Here is a 17,197-nt window from a genome sequence, read left to right as displayed (position 1 = left end):
CTACGTGGGGCTACCTTTGAAGGTGACTCGGAAACTACAACTAATCCAGAATGCGGCAGCTAGACTGGTGACTGGGGGCAGCCGTCGAGACCATATAACACCGGTCTTGAAAGACCTACATTGGCTCCCAGTACGTTTCCGAGCACAATTCAAAGTGTTGGTGCTGACCTTTAAAGCCCTAAACGGCCTCGGTCCAGTATACCTGAAGGAGCGTCTCCACCCCCATCATTCTGCCCGGACGCTGAGGTCCAGCGCCGAGGGCCTTCTGGCAGTTCCCTCATTGCGAGAAGTAAAGCTACAGGGAACCAGGCAGAGGGCCTTCTCGGTAGTGGCGCCCGCCCTGTGGAACGCCCTTCCAGCAGATGTCAAAGCGATAAACAACTACCTGACATTCAGAAGACATCTTAAGGCAGCCCTGTTCAGGGAAGTTTTTAACGTGTGATATTTTATTGTATTTTTGCTTTCTATGGAAGCCGCCCAGAGTGGCTGGGGAGGCCCAGCCAGATGGGCGGGGTATAAATAATAAATTATTATTATTATTATTATTATTATTATTATTATTATTAAGTCGGGTCCCAAGACTCTTGTTTTTGTTCCAACATAATCGCCCATTTTTTTAAAAAAATAAGCCTGATGCAATAATCTCAACCAGGACTAATACACTGCTTTAGATAAATTATTTCCAATACCACATATGGCATCTTTGCATAATACTGCATTGTGTATTGTTCCTCCATAAGGCCAGTTCCTCGAACTGAACTGATCCCACCACCATTAAGTTCCTTCTCAGATTTCAGTCTACTTAATTTATTGCCTCGGTAATGGACTGGATGAGAGCCAACAAACTGAAACTCAATCCAGATAAGACGGAGGTACTGTTAGTGGGCGGTTCCCTCGACTGGATAGATGGGAGGTGGCCTGCTCTTGATGAGGTTGCACTCCCTCTGAAGGAGCGGGTACATAGCTTGGGGGTGCTCCTAGATCCTTGGCTCAGGTGGCCTCAGTGGTGTGGACTGCATTCCTCCAGCTGCACCCCTACCTGGACACGGATAGCCTAACTTCTGTCATCTGTGCTCGGATAACCTCTAGGTTAGATTACTGCAATGTGTCTCTGTATACAGTTCGGAAACCTCAGCTGGTACAGATTTGGATGACCAGGTTGTTCACCAGGAGAAGATGGTTTGAGCATATTACACTGATCCTGGCCCGACTGCACTGGGCCCAAAAGCATGATGTTTGCATATCAGGGCTCCTGTCTTTTAAATGAATTATGACAAGCAGAAAGTCGATGGGAGAAGCAGCAGTGAGGCTCCACCTGATAATTTCCTGCCTGTCCAAGATTAAAACTAATGGGGTGCAAGGTGCATTGTGTTGTTCTGCTCTTAAAGCATAATTACCAGAAATAATAGTGATACTGTTTTCATTTTATTAAATGGGGGGGGGGTGCAGGTTTCTGCAGCCATCAAGATTCATTTACTAATCTTTTACATTTACCAAATCATCACATAATATAATATTGTGTAGAGGTTTAATAATATTAATAATAATTTTATTATTTATACCCTGCCCATCTGGCTGGGTTCCCTCAGCCACTCTGGGCGGCATCCAACACATTAAAAATTGTAAAACATTAGACATAAAAATTTTCCTGATACAGCGTTGCCTTCAGATGTCTTCTAAAAGTCAGATAGTTGTTTATTTCCTTGACATCTGATGGGAGGGTGTTCCACAGGGCGAGCGCCACTACCGAGAAGGCCCTCTGCCTGCCCCCCCCCCCCCGGGTAACCCCACTTCTCGCAAGTTAAAAGGCAGGACTTGGTTTTGGGAGACTTGACGAATCTTCACCATTGCTTAATTTATACTTTATTATTTAAAGTACCTAAAACAAGCACCATAGAAAGATTTTTGGCAAATATACAGGCCCTACCCTTGGGCATACAATGCAAGAGACACGACACATTGGAGCAGTTTGGAGGAAGCAGGAAACAAGCAAATGCAAGTCTCCAAATTTTTAATGGAAGGGACACTGCTTCCTAATTTTTAATGGAAGGGACACTGCTTCCTCTTACATTCTTCCATGCCTCCTTTGCCTCGGCTGCAGCTAGGTTTGCAAGAAAAGCCCAGTGCCAGCCAGCCAGCCCTAGTGAAGCAAACAGAACAAGCCCTGCTTTCTCTCCTCACTGGAAATGGGTGGAGCAGTCACTGGGAGTTGCAACAGAGCAGTTTTGGTGATCATTGGGCAACCTTCAAGTCTCAGCCTTGCCTACTTTATACGGATGTTATGCTAAAAGGAGGAGCACAGAACACTGCTCCTTTACCTCTTTGGACAGGATGGGAAAATGCAATTCATAAATGCTCTCCAAACCACTGCAATAAAAAAGGAAATGCGCTCTGTGAGTCCATAATTTACGAACACACACACACATATTAATAAAACAAAAAAAAGGGTAGATGAATATTGGGAAATGATTTATAATGAATTGAAAAAAACGCTTAAAATGACAGAGTCCTATCTGTTGGGGATAATTTAGAAATTTCCCCAGGTGTCAGAAAATGTTATTTATGTGTGCAACTGCGGCCTGTTTTGTTAGCCCCAAAATGGTATATGAGCCAGGTCCCAACCAAAGAAGAATGGCAACTTAAGTTGACAGAATATGCACAACTTGCAGACTTGACATATAGAATAAGAGAACAAGAAGAACCTACGTTGAAAGACGTTTGGAAAACGTTTGTTGAATATATGGAAACTAATTGTGTACAGCTGAAAACTCTGGCAGCATTAAGATAAATTCAACAGTGTAAATAAGTTTTGATGGATGCAATAATGGAAAACCGATTAATAACAGTTTTTGTAAAATATGCAGGGATGTAAGATATATAAAATGGACCATGGAAAGAGAAGGGAAGTCATGCATATCTCAAGTATGTGAAATGTTTATCTGAAACTGTAAAACAAAATTCAAGAAAAAATCATTTTTTAAAAATAAGCGCCTCGGTTTCTTAACCGTTCTGCCTTCATCTTCCTCCGCGCGTGCAGCTCCGGGACGCGCCCGGCTAGGGGAGGGGCGTGGAGGACCAGCTTCCCTCGGGCCGCTCTGGGGAATGGATCTCCATGGTCGCGCTGGGCGGAAGCGGTGTCAGGCGACCGGAAGCGGAAGTGCGGGGGTCCATTGGTTTCCCCGGTGCTGGCATTTTTTTTTTTGTTCCCCCCCACCTCTCCCTCCCCAAGTCCCCTCGTGATGCTTTCTCTGGATTTCTTAGACGATGTTCGGCGGATGAATAAGCGGCAGGTGCGCGCGGACGCCCGGAGGGGACGGGGAGCCGCAGGCCACGAGGGAGGGAAAGAGAAAAGGAAGGGGGGTGGGAAGGGGAGCTGCAGCCACGGAGGGGGGAGAAAAGGGAGGGGGAGGGGAGCTGCAGCCCCGGGGAGAGGAGAGGGGGAGGGGAGCCGCAGACCCGGAGGGGGGAGGGGTTGTGCAGCCTCGTAGGATCAAAGGCGTGAGGGGTCGCCTTGAGGGGGGAGGAGGATTAATTAATTAATTTAAACCCCGCCTTTCCCCCTGACAGGGACCCAAGACGGCTTGCAAATAAAACCATGAAAAGCTAAGAACATAGGGGAGGCGGGGGGGGGGGAGAGAGGAAATCATTTAAAAAACAATTAAACATTAACAGAATCAAAACTAGACTTTGATATATCCCCCCCTTCCTTAATGGCCGAATTTGGAGGCAGGGAGGAGCCACCTAATAATGGAAAAAACCTCGCTGGCCGTAGATTTAGGACAGACAGCATAGAGCCGTGGTTCTCAAACTTTGCTCACACCACACCAACTTTTTAATTCATTATAAATACAGTGGTACCTCGGGTTAAGTACTTAAGTCGTTCCGGAGGTCTGTTCTTAACCTGAATGTTCTTAACCTGAAGCACCACTTTAGCTAATGGGGTCTCCTGCTGCCGCCAGGCCACTGGGGCATAATTTCTGTTCGCATCCTGAAGCAAAGTTCTTAACCCAGGTACTATTTCTGGGTTAGCGGAGTCTGTAACCTGAAGCTTATGTAACCCGAGGTACCACTGTACATTGGACAACACAGCTAGGATTGTCCTCGGTATCACGTGGTGCTCTTGCTCTCATTTTGAAAAGATATCTGTGCACATTCTGCAAATAAAAAGAATTATTTTGGTACAGTGGTGCCTCGTGTTACATACCATCCCCCTTACGAATGCTGCGGGTTATGTGCTCCGCTAACCCAGAAGGAGATGCCCCTCGTTGCGACCTTTGCCCCGGGATGTGAGTGGAAGTTGTGCTCCGGCAGCGCGGCAGCAACAGGAGGCGCCATTGGAGAAAGCGCGTCTCATGTTACGGGCAGTTTCCTGTTACGAACGGACCTCCAGAACGGATTAAGTACGTAACACGAGGTACCACTGTACTGTGCTAAACTACACTGAAATGTTTGAATGTTTCTTTGATTGCCCTTGAATCTTCCCACCACAACCTTTGAGAGCCACTGACATAGAGCATAGGAAGCTGGGAGTCAGGATACTCATTGGTCCATCTAGCTCATTATTGTCAGTACTAACAGGCAATAAGTAGCTCTTTGAGGTCTTCAGGCAAGGAGCCTCCCCCAACCTGAAGATGCCATTGGAGAGTGAACCTAGGACATTGCACATGCAAAGCAGGTCCTTTGCCTGTTGGATTGTGGCTTCCCCCCTACACAATGGGGGGCCCTCTTCACATAGCACATTGTTTTAAGAGCACAGGGAGCTTCCTTCTGCTAGGTTGACACCTGTATGTTTATCTAGCTCAGTGATGTCTGATTTCCAGAGTCTTTCAAAATGAGCTGCTCCCTGATCCTTTATAGTCTTGATTTGCAGTGAAATCCTTTTTATGATGGTGTGCACTGTCAATTAAAATTGCATGTTAGGGAGGGACCGTACTTCAAGTAGTATGCCACTTGCTTTGTTCAAAGCAATTTTACTCAGAAGTCAGTCATGTCTAAGGTGGCAATCTTAGGAAATTTGATGTTACATGATGTGCCTCCCCTGGCTTACAGCCTGAGGCTAAACATCTTTATTTAGAAAGAAACCCCATTGATTTCAATACAGTATGTGCTTAGAATTGGCCTTAGATGGCTTTGAAATGGGGTTTGGCAGGTATCTTCAACCTTTTCCAACCTTGAACTTGCCTTTAACCAAGCATGAATTTGGGGACAGATTTCTTAATTTTTTACCATATATTTGCATCATTGCATGGTGATAATAATGCTGTTGTGACCCACCTTGGATCAGACTTGCTCCCACTATGCTTAAAGGTTAGTTTGTCCAGGTAAAGAATGCCTTTTCCTTTTTCCTTGGCTCAGCTGGAGATTAAGAGCAAACAGATTGTAGATAAGGCTATTTGGAAGTAAGGCCTGCTGTGTTTAGTGGAGCTTGCTTCCGTTTGCAAAGGATTGAGGCCATGCAATATGAACTCATGCTTGTTTATTTAGAACTAAGTGCTATCAATTGAAAAGAATTTACTTTCAAGTAAGTGTGGCTAAGATTGAAGCTTGAAGGTGTGGTGGGAAGGGGTGCTGTCACGGAACACTTGCATGAAGCAGTGTTCAGCTGCTGGACTCAAGGTGATTTGCTATCAGTAGATACAGGAAGAGTTGAGCTGTTAGCACAGAGCGCCTATAAAACCATCCAAAGTCCCAACATCCTGCTGCAAGATTGGAAGTCCATTAATTGGCCCCTGTGCACAAACTAGTCTTCAGTATCCCCCAAGGAGACAGCAGAGCACTGAAGGGCAAGTGTGACTAACTGTTTTGGGGCAAAGGGCTACAAAACCCATGACCGACCCTCCAGGTCTGATGTGTGATTAGTGCAAAAGTGGGCATAGTCATTAAAATTCAGATCCAGTATGTTGACCTCCAGACAATATCAAGTCTCAGAATATTTAAATCTGCCAGTCTAAACCACTTTATTTGAATTAGGTTCCACTGTTTTAACAGTGCTTGAGAATTCAAATGTAATTGTATGTCCGGGCAAGCTGCTGGTTGCACTCCACTTACTCCCAAGTAGTGCTGTTGACAGTGCTGGGACTTGCAGACGAAACAAGTTTGCCAACTACAGTTAGAGAAAGCAGGGTGGGCTTTTTGGAGTGGGGTTTCTCTTGAGAGAGATCTTTGTGCCTATGTATCTTGGGCAGTGGGGTGGCTTTTGTGTTCTCAGTGCCTACCTCACCCTTGTCCCCTTCACCCCCTCCCAGCTGTATTACCAGGTGCTGAACTTTGGGATGATCGTTTCCTCAGCGCTGATGATCTGGAAGGGGCTGATGGTGGCAACGGGCAGTGAAAGCCCCATCGTGGTCGTGCTTAGGTAAAACTGTGCTGGGAATCTCTGGTTGCAGGGTGAGACCTCAAGGATTGCTGGAGCTCAGATAGCCTGGAATGGCTTGTCTGGGCTGGAGCATCTTCTGGGCATGGCCTCTGCCAACCAGCACAGACCCTTTCACCACTGTCATCTTGACAGAAGGGCCTATGAAACCCAGAATAGCAAGAAACTGCTATTCAAACATCTGAAAAAAGGCAGGGTGCAAACCCTAAAATATCCAAAGCCCACCACGTAGGGGGTGCGTTTCTTGGGTGACAGAGTGCAAAAGGGCTGTCCATTATTAAGTAAACTGTATTTTTCAAGATAGGCATTACACTTTTAATGTAGGGAGGGAGAGATCTTTTGAAGAAGAGAGTAATTAGCCCTTGAGGGGAGGCATTCTAGGAATATGAACGTATCTATTCATATGAAGTCAACTCCTTGGGCTATCTAGTCCAGTGTTGTCTAGTTTGATTGACAGCAGACCACAAAGACTTCCAGTGTAATACTTTCCTAGATGTGCCTCCTGAGGCCCTTTTAATGGGAGCGGGTTGGGCTTAAAACTGGGGCTACAGAGCAGAAAGAGACAGTAAAGCTATCCAGAGTTCTGAACCTGCATTTTGCTGTGAGGTAGGCCAGACCATCTCCACTGGTGGCCACTTGAGCTATGGGGTTTCTGATAGCTTGATTATAGTAGTAAAATGGTTGGGCTAATGCTGGCAGATCTTCATATACTCCAGGATAGATTTCTAGGGTTACCTAGGTCTTCTGCAGCTGCCTTTGAAGCTGCTACTCTAATGGAGCCAGCAATGTGAATAATAAGTACTAAACTGTTACGTAAAAGGGAAAATATGGACCCCCAGCTTGAGAAGAGCCAAGATCCGTTTCTTGCTACCCACATATTAATGTGTATGAAATGAAAAGAAAGACTGCCAAGAGATCAGTAGTCCAAGTCAGCTGGCAGGGAAGACTAAAAGGCACAATAAAGTGTGCAGCTTCCTGGCTTCCTCAGTACAGACTGTCCTGAGAAAGCTGGCGGTATATTTCTTTTCTGGCTCTTTTAGCTGCAAGGATAGAAGGCCTTGTGAATTTTTATCTCTCTGCCTTCTGCACACAGTTGGGTCCACTTAATGGGGAACCTTCAGCCCTCCAGATGTTCTTGGCCTCCAGCTTCTGTCCAGCCGTCAGTGATGATGGGAGTCCTGGTCCAACAGTATCTGGACAGCACAGGTTCCCCATCCCTTCTTTAAACATTAACAGCCATGCCGTGAGATGGACTCATGGAAAAGAGTGTAACATGTCGAGGACTCCTGTAGAGCTCATTACTTCTTGAAAAAGTTCCCATTGTCAGGTGTGGCAGTAGAGTAAAGTAGCTTCAGATGGGCTGGATTTTATATACAGGCAACTCCCCATTTGCGCAGGGGTTGCGTTCTGGGTCATAGCACGATTGTGTGAAATAGCTTCTTGGTGGAACACCCATGGAAAAGCCTTCACACACCTTGTTCTGCCCCCTTTTTGTGACATTTTAGGGTCACTTCCTGGTTCAACATGATGCACGCTTGTGCGGTTGCGCACATATTGGACATACCTAAAACATTTGCTGCCTGTACTTACGATAACATGTCTATACCAGCTTTCTTTGTGATGCAGACACAAGACACATAACAACAAACAAAATGAAACAATAGCCTAACAAGAAAACTGATTAAAATATAAACAAAGTCCTTAAAGATGGAACAAATCCTAAAATGCTTTAATTAAAAAACACACACACACACTGAAAAGGAGCAGTCTTAGGATACCAAATATACCCATCTGAGATTGTTGTTCCACAGTATGGGGCCACTACTGAGAAGGCCATCTCTTGTGTTTCTATGAGCCAAACCTCCATCAATGGTGAGACTGTAAGAAGGGCTTCAGATGCTGTGCAATTTTCTCTAAAATGTTTATACAGGAAGAAGCAGCTCTGAAGAAAACCCTGGTCTTAGACAGTATGCCGATGTTCCCCAGTTTGGGGCCATTCAGATGTAGTTGTTTTCTATAAGGGTTGATGGGAGTTGTAGTCCCAACAACATCTGGAGGGCCCCAGGTTGACGAAGATTGCAATAGCCAAATAATATTCCGAAGCTTTATCCCTAAGCTTGCATCCCATATAGCTGATGGCTTGCACTATCTGCAGATCTTCTGCCAGAGCTTGAAATGAGACACCAGAAGACTCCCTCTTTGCCTTTGCTTTCCTTGACAGAATGTCAGTATTCCTGGCGAATGCAGGCATAACACACAGATGCACAATGCTTACAAAGTTCAGCATCTCTGCCTGCACTAGATCAATTATTGTAAAATTTGAAAGGTTAAGGATTTTGAATCACTTTGCCATTTCCCAGAAATCAGTAATGGCCTAGCAGTGCCTGGGATAAAATAATGCTGGTGATGGAGAGAATCAATAACAGCCCCTTACTGCAGCACATGAGGAATTAGATTCCCGGGAGTATTCATTTGCATGCACATGAAGATTCCCACTGTGTTTCATTCTTAAAGTGATAGCTGGTGTGGTTTAGTCCATTCTAGCAGTCCTGTAGCCCTTCAAAACCACCCTGGGTGATGGTATCTCAGGACACAAACACTGTGCTCATTAACCGATGGCTTTGTCTTCCAGCGGCAGTATGGAGCCTGCATTTCACAGAGGAGATCTCCTGTTCTTAACCAATCGTATCGAGGAGCCAATCAGAGTGGGCGAAATCGTGGTCTTTAGGATAGAAGGAAGGGAAATCCCAATAGTGCATCGGGTTTTGAAAATTCATGAAAAGTACGTGTGCCTTTCTGGATGGCGATTGCTGCAAAAGTCTGTTTACATGTCGCTTTATGCTGGAATCCTTTTCCAGACAGCGGCTGCGTTCAGATGTCACATTACTATGGTTTAGAGGATAGAGAACAAATTCTGTGCTTGTGCAATCCCTTCTCCTCTTCTATGCTCAGTTTCATTTGTTGCTTTGTGGTTTGAACAAACCGCAGCCTGCCATTGCATCCAAACCATCAATCTGGCTTGAGCAAACCCTCTGAACCAGGAGGGCAGTCATGATTTGATCCTAATTTTGAAATCGTATTTGGTTTTTTTTTATATAAATATTTATTGAGATTTTTTAAATACAAAATGCAAAAATAATAAACAATATGACATGTATCATAACATATTTTCAAAGCTTCTTTGGACTCCCTCACGTCTCCCGCTCCCACTTACATCATTGTAAACTTTTTCCAGCAATTTATCATCTTGTTTACATTCTTAAGTCTCGTTCATTTAATTTAGTCTAATAATTCTCCAAAAGGTTTATATTTTCCTCAATCTCACTTATCATCCAGATTACGTCTAATTTAGTGGTGCTCAATTATTTATGGTCTGGCATCCTTCTTAACATTCAACCAAATTACAGTATTTTTGTAAATAAATCCTAAATTTCTTCCAGTCTTCTTCAACCCTCTCCTCTCCCAGGTCTCGGATTCTGCCGGTCATCTCAGCCAATTCCATATAGTCTATCAGTTGCATCTGCCATTCTTCCAGTGTGGGTAGATCTCGAGTTTTCCAGTGCTTGGCGATGAGTATCCTTGCTGCTGTTGTTGCATACAGGAAAAAAGTTCTGTCCTTCTTTATCACCCTCTGGCCGACAATACCCAGGAGAAAGGCCTCTGGTTTCTTGGGGAAAGTATACTTAAATACCTTTTTCAACTCATTATATATCATTTCCCAGAAGGCCTTCACTCTAGGGCACGTCCACCAGAGGTGAAAGAATGTTCCTTCATTCCCTTTACATTTCCAGCATTTGTTATCAGACAAATGGTATATTTTGGCAAGTTTAGCTGGGGTCATGTACCATCTATATATCATTTTCATTACATTTTCCTTCAAAGCATTACATGCAGTGAAGTTCAACCCAGTGGTCCACAACCTTTCCCAGTCCTCTAACATGATATTATACCCAATGTCCTGTGCCCACTTTATCATAGCCGATTTAACCATTTCATCTTGTGTGTTCCATTTTAACAGCAAGTTATACATTCTTGAAAGTACCTTAGTCTTAGGTTCTAGCAGTTCTGATTCCAATTTCGATTTCTCCACCTGGAACCCTAACTTTTTGTCATTTTTGAAAACTTCTTTAATCTGAGCGTAGTGTAACCAGTCTCGCATTTTATCCTTCATTTTCTCCAAACTCTGCAATTTCCAATTGTCTCCATCTTTTTCTAAAATTTCCCAATATTTTGGCCATTTGGCCTCCATATTGGGTCTTTTTCGGGCCTTAGCTTCCAGAGGTGATAGCCACTTTGGAGTTTTGTTTTCCAATAAGTCTTTATATTTTGTCCAGACATTGAACACTGCTTTTCTGACAATATGGTTTTTAAAGGCCTTATTGATTTTAACCTTATCATACCATAAGTATGCATGCCAACCAAAAGCATTGTTAAAACCTTCCAAATCCAATACATCAGTGTCTTCGAGAAGTAGCTAATCTTTTAGCCAGCAGAAAGCTGCGGCCTCATAATACAACTTTAAGTCCGGCAGGGCAAAGCCCCCTCTCTCTTTCGCGTCGGTTAATATCTTAAACTTAATTCTGGGCTTTTTGCCCTGCCAGACAAACTTAGAGATATCTCTCTGCCACTTCCGGAAGCACTCCGTCTTGTCCACAATCTGTAGTGTTTGAAACAAAAACATTTTTGGCAATACATTCATCTTAATAGCAGCAATTCGGCCTAACAAAGAAAGTTTCAATTTTGTCCAACTATCTAAGTCTCTCTTAATTTCTGACCAACATTTTTCATAATTATCCTTAAATAGACTCAGATTTTTTGCTGTTATATTTACCCCTAGGTACTTTACTTTTTTGAAATCGTATTTGAACAGCTTGTTCAAATCACAGGTTACTGATTCAGATCAGCAAACTAGTTTGGTTAAACCTGGAATAGTTTTATTAAGTCCAGTGCTTGAAGAGAAGAGGAAGCTTCTTCCTGATCCTTTAAAGATCACAAGATAAGGGTATGTGATGTCTGAATGTGTTTGGCTGCCTTGGAAATAACACAGGAAATAGCATTCTGTCCTTGGCTTAGTGGGGGTATTTGCAGTTCTGGAATAGCTGTGGGATCTAAACCATGGCTATTTTATGCTTTGGCACAGTTTATTGGATGAATGCTGCTGTTCCTGACCCCCCATCGTAGTCCCCTGCTGAGTTTATTGGACTGTTTTATTCTTTTAACCCATCTTGCATCCTACCATATTTTTTGCTCTATAAGACTCACTTTTTCCCTCCTAAAAAGTAAGGGGAAATTTGTTTGCGTCTTATGGAGTGAATGCAGGCTATCCCAGAAGCCAGAACAGCAAGAGGGGTTGCTGCTTTCACTGCGCAGCGATCCCTCTTGCTGTTCTGGCTTCTGAGAGTCAGAATATATTTTTTCTTGTTTTCCTCCTCCAAAAACTAGGTGCGTCTTGTGGTCTGGTGCGTCTTATAGAGCGAAAAATACGGTATGTTTATAAGAAGGCCTCTCACATCTATTCTCATGAAAGTATATATGCAGTGACCAAATAAATTGTCTGTCTTTTTGATAGGAACTACTTTTAATGCGATCCCCTCCCCAATTGCTTGATTCGATAACATTTTTTCTGGCCTTTAGCTTTGCAACATCCCTTAAAACTGTAGTGTGCTGGACCTGACAGAGTATCCCAGTAGTGGGGTGTGTGTGTGTGTGTGTGTGTTTGTGCAGGAGTGCATGCAACATGGCTGTCTAAGACTAAAGGTGCATAATTTATATTCTAGTTGCTTTGGGGTGTCTCATGGGAAGTGACTAATAAACAAAATGAAAATCAATAATGATAATTTTGTAGAATCTCTCCCAGAATTGCATCCCAATCATTTTCTCTCTCTGGGGCAGGCATTTCTGACCTTTGCACACATTTGTAACCCTGTTGTGCAATGGCATCCTGTCCAGAGGAATGAGATGCACACCAGGTTTTTTTATATTAAAAAAAGTTGCTGGATTCTTCCTTGGTTGCCCTTCAGCAGCTACCTAACTCTGGTTTTTCCTCCCTAAGACAAAACGGAGACATCAAGTTCTTGACGAAGGGTGACAATAATGCTGTTGATGACAGAGGCTTGTACAAGCAAGGCCAGCACTGGCTGGAGAAGAAAGACGTGGTGGGGCGAGCAAGAGGGTAAGCTGTGAGCCAGCAGGGGACGATCTGTAGCATACCTTGCATGTTCAATTTCCAGTGAAGCTGTCAGTGAGCTGCCCTCACATTTTTTAACATTTCTCTTTGTTAAAAGTAAAAAGAAACTAGCACCAGAAGGTGAGCGGCTGGGGTAGAAGTTCTCTCTCAATGTGCTAACTTTTGACTTGCAGAATTTGCGGAGAGCAAGCATTCAAATGTTGCATTCCCCCACCTGCTCTCTGAAACGGTACCATTTCAGGAGTCGGCCATCTTGTTTTTCCTCCATGTGGCCAAAGCCTTGTCCTATCTATCGAATGCATCTTCAGAACCAACAGTCAACCCAATGTGTGTCTAACAGTGGCATAATTTCTTTCTTTTTAGATTTGTGCCATACATTGGAATAGTGACCATCCTTATGAACGATTACCCAAAATTTAAGGTATGATCTTCCACTCAGTTCATCTGCTGGAGAAATTATCTCCTCCCTTAGGCAGGAAGCTTTTATGTAGAAAAATTGTTAGCAGGATCTCTGCAGCTCTTCACAGTTCTTCCCACTTGTGCAACAGAATCCCTTCCTCTCCTCCCCCTGTATATCCCCTAAATTGGCTAGAACCATTTCTCCTTTGACATCTAGCTTTTTGTGGAGAGAAGAGCAGGGGTGGGTTTGATCCCATCACGTAAACCCCACCTGCAGTCTGAAGGTGGTGGTATGGTCCACTATCCAGGTATTAGTTTGCCACCTTGATGAGGATTATTATTATTATTATTATTATTATTATTATTATTATTATTATTCCACTCTATACCCACAGGTCTCAGTGGGTTCACAGGATAAAATCACAATATAAAAACCGAAATTAAAAGGTAAAGGTAAAGGTACCCCTGCCCGTACGGGCCAGTCTTGACAGACTCTGGGGTTGTGCGCCCATCTCACTTAAGAGGCCAGGGGCCAGCGCTGTCCGGAGACACTTCCGGGTCACGTGGCCAGCGTGACATCGCTGCTCTGGCCAGAGCCAGAGCCAGAGCCGCACACGGAAAAGCCGTTTACCTTCCCACTGGTAAGCGGTCCCTATTTATCTACTTGCACCCGGAGGTGCTTTCGAACTGCTAGGTTGGCAGGCGCTGGGACCGAGCAGCGGGAGCGCACCCCGCCGCAGGGATTCGAACCGCCGACCTTTCGATCGGCAAGCCCTAGGCGCTGAGGCTTTAACCCACACCGCCACCTGCGTCCAAAAAAAAAACAAAAACCGAAATTACATAATCAAAATAAAAACAAAAACAATATCCCCCGAAAAAACCAACCCACATTTTTAAGGGCATTACTTTTAGGTTTTTTGTTTTGGTTTTGTTAAGCTGGGATGTTGTGATTCTATGATATCTTGAGATCCTGTATAGTGGCCTGTCTTCCATTCTATTCTACAGATCAGGATTGTGCATTCTTATACCTAAGCTGTAAGTGTGTTTGACAGCTCAAAGCCTTTTTGTCTTTCCCCCCCACAGTACACTGTTCTCTTTCTACTGGGCTTGTTTGTGCTGGTGCATCGAGAGTAGCCTGCCACCCAGGGAGGCCAGCTGAAGATGCCATTTGCTCTTGAGTAGACAGTGAGGTGTGATGTATGTACATTTCACTGCTTCTTAACCAAGTTCGGTTTGGCTTTTGTTTTTGTTTTTCAACAGCCGTGTAACAGGAGAGTCGATCCCAGTATTTTGAACAGTTTGTCACATTTTAGCATTTTTGTACATCAGTGAATTTTTATATTAAAAGATTTAAGCCAAAGCATCTTGTCTTTCTATGAGCTTATGAGTTCTCCCTTCCCTCCTGGTGGTCACATTAAGTTAGACGGGAGCAGGGCTTTGGCTACCAGCTTGAGGTCACCACGAGTGAATGAATCCATGGGACAAGCAAGCTGCATCAAGATTTGAATGAAACCTTGTGAGGCACCCATAATCCCTATCATACCTTCTGATTTTAAAACTGTAAAAGTATAGCAGCTTCTAAGGTCTCCTTTGAGAACTACAGGGAACAGCATTGAGTACTTGGCATTTGAATAGCCATGCTTGTTTTACCTAGCACAATACAATTCTCCTCCACCACCACCACCTTTCCTTGAGTGAAAGGCTCCAATTTTTGTGGCACCTATATTTTCTATATGTTTGCAAGAACTCCCATTGGGACAACACAGTCCCTGCTTTGTTGTAGTGGAACATTATTTGACACAGCATGCAAAAGCCAGTTGCAGTAGGAACATAAGACGCTACCTTGTACTGAGCCAGACCACTGGCAATCTAGCTCAGTCCTGTCTCCATTCACTGCCAGCCAGCAACTCTCCAGAATTTCAGGTGGGGTTTTCCCCCCAGCCCTACCGGGAGATGCTAGAAATTAAACCTAGAGCCTTCTGCATGGAAAGCAGATACTCTGCCAGTGATCCATGAGGCATCATTAAGACAACTAGGAAATTGTTTTAAAATCTGTGCCCTGCCCCTCCCACAAGAAAGCTTCAGGATACAATGGTACCTTGGGTTACATGCGCTTCAGGTTACAGACTCCGCTAACCCAGAAATAATACCTCGGGTTAAGAACTTTGCTTCAGGATGAGAACAGAAATCACGTGGCGGTGGTGGCGCAGCAGCAGTGGGAGGCCCCATTAGCTAAAGTGGTGCTTCAGGTTAAGAACAGTTTCAGGCTAAGAACGGACCTCCGGAACGAATTAAGTTCTTAACCCGAGGTACCCCTGTACAGTCATACCTCGGGTTAAAGTTGCTTCAGGTCGAGCGTTTTCGGGTTGCGCTCCGCGGCGACCTGGAAGTAAGAGAACGCATTACTTCTGGGTTTCGCCGCATGCGCAGATGCTCAAAATGACGTCACGCGCATGCGCAGAAGAAGCGTATCGTGACACGTGCAGATGCAGGTTGCATTCTCTTCAGGATGCGAACAGGGCTCCGGAACGGATCCCGTTAGCATCCAGAGGTACCACTGTACTTGCACAGGACACAGTGAGATGTGAATGGGCAATGGTGTACAGCCTATCAAGAAGAGGTACTGAGTTCCACCACAAAAGTCAAATGAAGACCACATGGGACTCTTCATAGAAAGGACCTGGTTGACACCTGCAGCGGAATAAGATGGGAGAATCTGGAGGTGCAGAGTGGGCCGTGCCACTTCAGATTGGGGATGTCCTTTGTGAATGCTTCCCCCTTGTGTAAAAAACAAAAAAATAAGGTAACCAGACAGAAAACTGGGGAAGAAACTTCTAACCCAGCTCATGCTTAGCTTTCTATTTGCAGGGAAATGTTTAAGCAGGGCTTTTGTTCTTTAAAGAGCAGAACAGAGTACTTTGGACTCTGCTGCTTCATTGCTGCAGGGATCTGTTGGGTGTGTAGAGCAGTTCAAGTATATTGCCATCACCAATGGCAATATACTGGTGGGTGTGCAAAAAGGGCCTTAAAAGTGTGCCAGACCTTTTGGTAGAAGCAAGAAAGTCATGTCCCTGCGCAAGGATCTTGCATTCTAAAGCCAGACAAGTCTCGACATAGCAGAGGAAATGCAAAGGTGAGGGGAAACGCAAAGGAACATGAGCAAATGTAACTTCACAGACTTGGGGACAAAGATGGGTTAAGCACAGGTTTGGCATACCTCTTTGGGGAAGGAGCCATAGCTTGGTGGTAGAATGCATGCTTTGCCTGCAGAAATTCCTAGGTTCAATCCCTGGTATTTTCTGTTTAAAAAATCATCTGTTATCAAGTGAAGAGAGAGAATGCACTGTCTGAAACTCTGGAGAGCTACCTTCAGATACAGAGGAACAGGCAACGATTGGTTAGATCAAGGATGGGGGGACATGTTGGATTCCAACTCGACATCAACCTCGTCTGGAACGGTCAGGCATGAGGGGTTGTAGTCCAACTGCACCTGCAGGGTCAAAGGTTCCCTATATCCCTGGCCTAGATGGACAAGGAGCCTGATCTGACACAAAACAATCTTCGGTGTTCCTAAAGCTGGGTTTTGAGACAGAACTTAAAGGAAAAGAAAAGGAGCCATTGTGTTCTGGAGCCTTCACTGTGCGCTACCCAGAGACTTGCTTCTCTGCATTCTAAAGATGTGGAGGACCCCTCCCCCCCCATGGTTTCATTGATGCTGTGCTTGCATGGCAAGCTTGGGGGTGCAGAGAAATCAGCACACAGGGATGCTTGTCAATATCCATGGCATGCCGCAGTAAGGAAGCCAGGTGACCAGAGGGAAGGTAGCATTGCCTTCCGTGCTATGTACTTGATCTCTAAATGCTGTGATTTTATGCACTGAGTCGCTTTTCTCTTTGTAGCTCCCCATTAAGAGCAGAGGGCACTTTCTCATTAGTAACTTGACTCCTGCCCCAACAGCATCACACCTCCTTTAGAAAAGGTCACCAAAGACGTGTGTGTGCTTTAGCACAATCGCATCCTCATAGCCGTGACGGCGCGAGCTCCTCTGGCAGTTTCTAACATGCTGGCTTGTCGCTTGCGTGCGCATCACCAGCTAATGTGCTAATATTCCCACATCTGTCACTTTGCAGTGAATCTGGAATACAGCCTGGCTTCAGGTTGAAACCCTTGGCGGAGTGGTATCTTTAATCTTTGCTCAGGGATAGGGAACCTTTGGCGGCCCTTCAGATGCTGCTGAA

General features: G+C 44.7%; 1 protein-coding gene across 1 annotated transcript; it reads left to right on the top strand.

Moving 5' to 3' along the window:
* The first annotated feature begins 3,131 nt into the window (after nucleotides 1-3,131).
* On the top strand, nucleotides 3,132-14,319 carry SEC11A (SEC11 homolog A, signal peptidase complex subunit). Its single transcript, XM_079953525.1, has 6 exons — nucleotides 3,132-3,290; nucleotides 6,246-6,355; nucleotides 9,006-9,155; nucleotides 12,426-12,545; nucleotides 12,924-12,981; nucleotides 14,043-14,319. Exons 1-6 carry the CDS (start codon nucleotides 3,240-3,242, stop codon nucleotides 14,091-14,093), a joined length of 540 nt encoding a protein of 179 aa, XP_079809651.1. The 5' UTR covers nucleotides 3,132-3,239; the 3' UTR covers nucleotides 14,094-14,319.
* Nucleotides 14,320-17,197: the final 2,878 nt, after the last annotated feature.

Source organism: Podarcis cretensis (genome assembly GCF_951804945.1).
Source record: "Podarcis cretensis genome assembly, chromosome: 14".
Taxonomy (NCBI): domain Eukaryota; kingdom Metazoa; phylum Chordata; class Lepidosauria; order Squamata; family Lacertidae; genus Podarcis; species Podarcis cretensis.
Note: the sequence above shows the minus strand (reverse complement) of the source record. Positions and strands in the feature narration are given on the sequence as shown.